General features: G+C 43.4%; 1 protein-coding gene across 2 annotated transcripts; it reads left to right on the forward strand.

The window, feature by feature from the left end:
- Window positions 1-4,145: 4,145 nt before the first annotated feature.
- LOC126864353 (SOX domain-containing protein dichaete-like) lies at window positions 4,146-7,128 on the forward strand. Of its 2 annotated transcripts, XM_050615623.1 has the most exons (2): window positions 4,146-4,425; window positions 4,505-7,128. In XM_050615623.1, the coding sequence occupies exon 2, from the start codon at window positions 4,532-4,534 to the stop codon at window positions 5,420-5,422; it is 891 nt and encodes a 296-aa protein (XP_050471580.1). In that variant the 5' UTR covers window positions 4,146-4,425; window positions 4,505-4,531; the 3' UTR covers window positions 5,423-7,128. The 2 variants fall into 2 exon arrangements, with proteins under 2 accessions (XP_050471580.1, XP_050471579.1); XM_050615622.1 differs by having other exon boundaries at window positions 4,151-7,128.
- The last annotated feature ends 937 nt before the right edge of the window (window positions 7,129-8,065 follow it).

An 8,065-nucleotide genomic window follows, 5' to 3' on the forward strand; every position in this document is an offset into this window, starting at 1 on the left:
ACCCACCCACAAAACCGGAGAGGCAGTCGCTAATTACGCAACGCGTTCGAGCGTGTACGTCGGGGTGGCGACGTAGCACCGTCATGGGCCCGTGTATCCCTCGTCCTCGCCCCGTCTCCACCTTCCTTTCTTCCGTCCTACCCCTCTCTCCGTATGCCAACCCCTCTTCCTCTGTCTTGTTCCCTCTTACAAGCCGCTTTCTGGTACTTTTACGATTGCCTATAATCACCCAAAGTACGCTGCGATTACGTTCCCGTTCTGCCCCACCTGTTTCCAGGACCAACCCCTCTTTACCATCCCTTAGCCATCCTCCGCCACCCTTCGGATCCCCCTTCACGGTGACGAGGTTGCTTCTAACAGCTTGGCCGAGTCGAGCAGTCGACTTAATTTGCAGGATCAACGTTGAAACGTCGCGCGGATAATTCAGCGCATCCGAATTACATGCTCGGCGTCCTGTCTAGATAGGATGAGCACCTGCGGATTTAACGGAGGCGGAGAACGATTACTAATTAGCCGGGATTTCGCTACCTCAGTGAGAACTACCCCCGCTCAATGCACGTGATCTCCGGAAGGATGGAGGTTTGTAGACGTTTCTATTCGATTTGCGACTAGAAGAGCATTCTTTGAATGGGAATAGTGATGCTTAATACGTTAGCGGATTGTAGTAAATGTGTACTACAGATAGTGGAGTCAATTGCTTGTTCAGCCGTTTTTAATGTAAGATTTAATTGCTTACAAGTTGAAAAATAAGTCTCAATTGATACGTATCAAACTAATACGTAGAACTTGCAAAGTCCTACTTTATGGTTCTGAGTATGGAAGGAGGAAGTTTGTCAAAGTTGAGTCAGGGTTGCTCGATCGTTTCGTAGTAAGCTAATTTCATTACTTCCCATCATATTCACATTGATTTCACACATCCGACCAATTATTCTAACCATAATTAATCGATCATTCGACTTCGAACTTATGCTACATATAGCGAATAACTTAAGCGAATAACTTAATCAAAGATGGAATCAATATAATTGTTTTGGTTTCCTCACAGTGGGTGCTCCAGTAACACAATCAAATCGCGGTTATAGGTAGACCAAACGGGGTAAAAGAGAAGAATAGATGAATAGATGGAAGAAAGAGTAGGAAAGAGAAATATATCAGTCGCGAGGCGAAATTCATTCGCGAGCTTGCACTCTCGAAATCGTAATCTCTGGTGAGACAAAAGCCAGGGATTGTTCGGGTCCTGCGATTCTCGCGGCGCTACCATTCAGATCGACCTTGGCAATAGGGTACAAAAACATTAACGCGCAGTCCCCAGACGGATCTTAGACTCATTCGAAATTCACAGCACCCGAAGAAACGAAGAGCCTCTGCTTATCTAACTGAAAAATAATGAAAAAGAGACAGAGAAGAAGGAAGACGAGAGAGAGGAAAGTGGTGTGGGCTGCGAAAAGATTTTGTTCCTAATGGCAATCATTAAACGAGGACAACGGGTTTTCATACGTGCACGCCTAAAGATATGCAGCTTCCTCGAATGGTTGAAGGTGGATGACGTAAAGCGATGAAAAGAGTGGGTGACGCGGTTGGGGTGTATTGGGTGGATGAAGAAGAGGGAGGAGGCTATACTTAAATTACCTAGGAAGCATCGCTGGCATTCATACGTGGGATAAGCATTGTCATCCCGGGGGATTGTCTCATAGACACCTCACTGGCACATGCTTTATGTCGTAGAGGGTAGCGGAGAACCGGTGCAGAGGGTGGTGGTGGTTCGGTGAGACAGGGGCCACGAGGTGGAGAAAGAGGAGGATAAGCGGGGGGTGGCAGTCGAACCTTTATTAGGTAGATAACCGAGATGCGAGCTGCGTTATATAGATGCCCATCCACGCTGAGCTGCCTCGTTTTATTCACTTCAATGCTTAATGGAATTGAATTCTTGTAAGCGCTCTCAGCCCCTCCGCTAGTCACCTCGTTCGCCCACCGCCCAACCCGTTGCACCCCTCGGGGGCGGCGGTGGAGGGAATCGAAGGGACAGGCAGAGGCGGAGGACATGAGATAATTGGTATTTTGTCTCGCCAAATCCTTTGTATCTCGAGTTTTAATTGACTTCGAGATTTTTCAATACCAATTTGCACCTAACTGCATAGAGAAAGATAGGACGTGTATTGGTAGCCTGGCCGACTTGTGTGAGTCCACGGGGGACCGTGCACGTATTTCCCAGAATCCGGACCGACGGAATGGCGACCATCCGCCGACGGATTTTTTTCCTCCCCCGGAAGAGTCCGGCTCCTCTCTTTTCCTCGCTCTCCTTCCTCTTTTTTTTGCGCTATAATCGCTTCCTCCCTCTGTTTACCGTTCTCTTATTGGCGCTACGTCATCCTCCCGTTCCACGTCGCTTCGGCGAGCGCCATCGACGATTTTTTTAAATAGCAGCAGATTTTGATAGCAGTTTTATTCGGCAGATTCTCGCTATTATACGACCAGACAATAGATACGCAGCAATATTCTCTACGGTCGTACGAATAAATTCCGAAAACTCTTTAAAATAATATTCCCTGGAAAACATTCCTAGAAACTTCTCCGCAGATACGAAATTATATACCGAGAAAAATTGTCCTGTTCGATCTCATTGTTATAACTGGAATAACTCTTGAAGTAATAATCGTTAAGTCGATACGATACTGCTCGGTCGACCGCCACTTCGTTCCAAAATGCCGGAGGAAGCTTAATCGATTATTTGAAAATCGAAGTAAGGAGACACCGCAGCGAGGCGTACGCGCCTCCGCGACACAAAAGCACAAACGACTAATGCAGTTCACCGATAGAGAGAGACGGAAAGGGTGGAAAGGAGAGAGGGGGAGAGAGCACAGGAGCTTTTATTCGTTCGCATTGCTGAATGTCCTTTGGGAGCGGAGGGCGCGGTGAGTCGAGATTGGGAAAGGGGCACCGCTCGCTCCTTTCGCCGCTGTTGCTTTCCATTCTAATCCAAGTGCCTGTCGTCGAGAGATTTTTTTCATTGTTCCTCAGATTTCCCACAGGAAAGGAACCGGCAGATTTCTGCCTTTCATTGTTTCTGCGGGGCGAAAGAAGGACACCAACATACGAATTCTGATTAATTACTCGACAAAACGACGACCCTGAATTAGTCGCCTGGCAAAGAAACGACGCTGATCATTCGTCTTCGCAATTGTGTTAGACTATTGGCCTCGTAACGCGATTAATTTCATTAGATAGGATGAAAGAGAAGTAATAACGTTTATGACTGTTGACTGAGGAAAATAATTAGCATCATGGATATTTCGTCATTGAAAAATATAGAACAGGAAGGATTTTTAATACCCGCTGCGCAAAATGAAAATTTAAAAAATAGTTTGTGTATGTATCTCCAGAAAAGTAAAAATAATTCTGCTAAAAATCCTCGCTCAAAAAATAAAAAGGTCGGTACCTCCTTGTTACTCCGCTAGACATTACCTGCGAACCAGCCATAAGTAAAGCACAAAAATTAAAATCTCAAATAATGAAACAAATGAAAAGAAAATGCCAACGTAACAAGATTCCAGACTCTAATCACGAGAATCATATAAATGCCGGTCGAGACTCGCTTCTTTCGAGGTCAGACGGAGGAGAATGCACGATGATCGAAGCGAAAGACCTAATCCACTCGAAAGTGCTCGAGCTCGTTGACCAAGAATACTCCATGTCGTCGTCGTGGTGGGCCGGCAGGGATGAACGGGGGTGGGAATAAGCATAACCAATTATCGCGCGATATCGCGTCGCCGTTGGCGTGCAAAGCAGTACACGAACAGAGGTAGTCAATAACGGGCAGCCTATACGCTATTTGTACTTCATCGTATCGAGGTAATCGATAATAATAATTGCAGCTCGCGGTCTCCGAGGCAGCAGCAGCCCTCCTCGGTTCAGCTACGGCTCAGAGGGGTTGCTGCTGTTCCTCGTTTGGTGTGTCGGTGTCGTTTACTAGGGAGAAAGGGTAGAACACGTACGTGTGCACCGAAGCAACTTCGACGAATAGCGTGAAGAGGGTCGGTTCGTGGGCGCGGCGTACGACGCTCTGCGTCGGTTCCGCCCTCGAAATCCAGGTGGACAGAGAAACATCTATCAGAGAAAAGAGAGAGAAACAGAGAGGAAGAATGGATTCCCCCAGCAGGTCACAAACCGGTCGCTCGTCAGTCGACGTTCAGTCGACATTGGCAGTCGAGACGCGCACGTTCAACTGTTTAGTTCGTTTACCTACGCCTAGGAGATTTGTCCTTTCCGTTCTTCGTGTATTTCTTTTCTTCTTGCCAGTTGTATACAGTGTCTTCAAACTTACGAGAAACAACAGAAAATTCCGTTAGTGGTTTGGTGTGTAAACAAAGACCGTCATTGAGTTTGATGAATATCGCAACTGTGTGAAGTTAAAGAGACATTCGAAAGGTTCGATTCGAGTTGACAACACATCCATCTATTACATTTATAATAACGGCGGTTGACTATGATAAGCTCTCACCAACAGCATCCCAGCTATGGGTTCCTCCCCGGCATGGACCTCCATTCCATCCATCGTGTGAGCCAGGATATGAACCAGCAGACACCAACCCTGCAGGAGCAACATATCAAGAGGCCTATGAACGCGTTTATGGTATGGTCTCGGATTCAAAGAAAAAAGATCGCATTAGATAACCCTAAGATGCATAATTCAGAAATATCTAAACGACTTGGTGCGGAATGGAAGCTTCTCTCTGATACGGAAAAACGACCCTTCATCGACGAGGCAAAACGCCTGCGTGCCGTGCATATGAAGCAACATCCGGACTACAAATACCGTCCACGAAGAAAACCAAAGATTCCAGTAGCCATCGGTAATGGTAAAACAGTGTCAATAAATTCAGGTGCTTTCGCCAATTTTCCGCTACCTCCATACTTTGCTGCACCTGCCACATCAGTCTCTCATCACCATCCACATCCTCTCGATTATCCGCCCTTGCCGCCCTACTTTGGGTCGGCCTTCGACCCCGTCCACTTGAGCAAGCTGGTAGCTGGTAGTGGGACAGGATCACCATCGACGAACGCGGCAGCAGATGCGGCCAACAATAACGCAGCTTCTGCGGCAGCAGTAGTCAGTAGCTTCTACACGGGATTCTATTCCACACCTACGTCAGGAGCTAAGCCGTATCCGACGACGACGTCTCATCTGGGACCACTATTTCCAACTGGGCACCACAGCGTATCTGCGACTACGCCTCACCCACCTTTAATGTTCCAATCTTCGGCGGCAACTGATCCCGGAAGCATTGCAACAACAACCAGCAGTCCTGGAAGTAGTCCGGGATCTACTCCTATACCATCGTCCCATCAGCATGCCCCTACATCGGTTACACCTACCACGTTGGATATGGAACAACTACGTCGACCAGTGCCCGTGATATATTAAACCCATCGATTTAAACAAAAAGGAAGATTAGAAGGGACGGAAAACTTGCATACATTCCAGGAACAAGAAGATATTAACGAATGAAAATGAATAAAAATTGGAAAGACAAAAAAAAAGCAGAAAAACAGATGAAACACAAAATTTGAGATTCGTTCGCGATCAATTATGATGTAACTCTAGCAGAATAGGTAGGATCGTGCAAATTTAGTTTTTCAAAATCGTATATCGTGATCACATTCAGTTCATATCATATTTCTGATCTCCCGCGCGGAAACACGGCGTAATATACTTATATCGGCAACGCTCGAGAGCTGAAACACGAGATACATACGAGAAACATCGCTGAACTGAACACACACAAGGGGACACAACCGTGGGAATCTTTTTACCGATTACGAATTAGTTTACTGATCGTAGGTGGAAGGGGGAACGGAGGCGTGATTTTCAAGGTCGATCGATTCGGGGGTCGGGAAAGGCTTGTTGGCAACCACGCGGATAATTGAATTAGCATATTAATGCGATGGAACAAAAGAGCCGTTTAGGCTCGGGATTCGTTTTACTTTATTGAATGTGCTTCATTGTATACTCAAATTTTACATGAATAGGCGGTGTCCTCTCGTAAGATGAACTGTATTGTTTTTAAATAATGTTTTTTAATTGCAGATATGCCTTTTACGGTCATCATTACCAAAAGAGATCTTGACCTGCGTGAATGATATCGAGAAAATGCTTTCGAACACCCGCGGCGCGGCGCTCTTGAAATCACTTCTGGCGTACCACCTTTCTCCGAGCTCTAGGCCTTACGATCTATTGTTCTACTCCTTTGATTTCGAACAGGCACCGACTTACCTACGTCGATGGAAATGGCTTGGTCCGTCCACGCTTTACGCCCCACTACTCGTTCTTGACTCTCGAGCGTTACCATATATCGTTTTAATATATCGTTTCTACAATTGTAAATAGCCCGTAAAATACACGAATCGCGTAGGTTAAGTGTACGAGCCGTTTTCGCTTATGGTTTTTAGAAATTAGATATTTTGTAAAACAGCGCGTCCTGTGTATCCGTCAGATCTTATTTTGCTCAATAACTACTCATTCGCATTCGGCTAAGCAAGTAGACAGATTGAAACTTTTTACTCAAAATTCCAAAAAACTCTTCTGTATAAACGTGTACAAGTAAGAACTGTATGAAAAAACAGGTAATGACTAACGTAGAGCGAGATCTACGGACAGCGGGCTCGTTTTAAGCAAACGATCGTATCATCTACCTTGAAGACCTAAAACGACGAATTCGTGAAAAGCAAACGATATTCCTATTCTGTTATGGGGTTTAACTTATATTAGTTAATATTAGAAGAATTATATATTATGTTATATTATATATTTACGATTACCCCCGGAAATGGTGTTTCCAACGACAAATGAGGAAGAATTCTTGGATTTTATGTATTCTTATTGTGCTATTAGCATATATAATCATATCTGGACGATAATTACTTTTAACGAATTAATCAAACAATTTTTTCGTAAAAGTACGTACAGGTACGAGAGTAAGGATATGTATTGTCTTCGAGTCGTTTCTTGTTAGTTGTTCGCAGCATCATTTTATTAGATTCATCTTGAAAGCATTTTGACTATGGTCCAAATGTAGATGGACCAATCGTTAACTGTGATTTTATTGAGAGTTTTCACGTATATTTGTATTTCTCACGGGTACTTATGACAAATCCACGCGTATGTGTTTTTTCGTAGTTTTAAATAGTTGATATTTGTGTACCACTTGTTCTGACTAAAGCACGCACACGTAAGATATTGTTGTATCGTAATTAAAGTTATTTAAAGGGGGGAAATGAGAGAGATTGTGTCTGAAAAATACATTCGTGTATTATAATAAATTTTTATCCCTTAATCTTTATCTTCATTCTTTTACTCCTAGATTTGTTTATCTATGGAATATATGTATAATACTAGCTATATGTCTAATGTTACATACACACGTTTTAATATTGTAGTGTATAAGTGCGAGAGCGAAAACCAAAATTGTCGACGTGATCGATAAGAGTGTATATATGTACATATATAAGTTCGTCCATCATACGTGTATACATGTGTTAAGTCCAGGTACAATTTGTGTTTCGTTATAAATAAATTGTTATTATTTGTCCGAAGCACGGCTGTGTAAAATACATTTAATGTGAATGATGTTCGTTGAGCGATCGATCGAAATTCACACGAGCTGGTTTCATTTTTAACAGTGATTTATCGAACAGAGAGAATTTTATCATCGACAACGATCAACGACGGGGGTCGATGAAAAAAAGGAACAAAGTCTTTTATCATATATGTGGTTTTATTTATTATTACTTAGACATCAAAGTAATAAATGACTCTATGAATTTCAGTAATCAACTTCTTTCTGTTATTTCTACCTTCAATCTGAGCTGCTATCAAACGAGTCGTATTACGATTGAATTAAACAAAAGAATATCCTCAAACAGAATTAAAATTCTTATGAAGAAAAAAAATTTCAAGAAACTCGAGAATGACACGAATATTTTCAATTGTTTGAAAACTAGAAGTAAAATGCATTGGAATCAATCGAAAAAATCGGGTGCACCAGTGATTGTCTCTAAAAACTCATTT

Source organism: Bombus huntii, chromosome 3 (assembly GCF_024542735.1).
Source record: "Bombus huntii isolate Logan2020A chromosome 3, iyBomHunt1.1, whole genome shotgun sequence".
Lineage (NCBI taxonomy): Eukaryota > Metazoa > Arthropoda > Insecta > Hymenoptera > Apidae > Bombus > Bombus huntii.

Excerpts from the sequence above, each read along its gene's own strand:
- LOC126864353 (XM_050615622.1), top strand. The coding sequence starts at position 4,484 with ATGATAAGCTCTCACCAACAGCATCCCAGCTATGGGTTCCTCCCCGGC.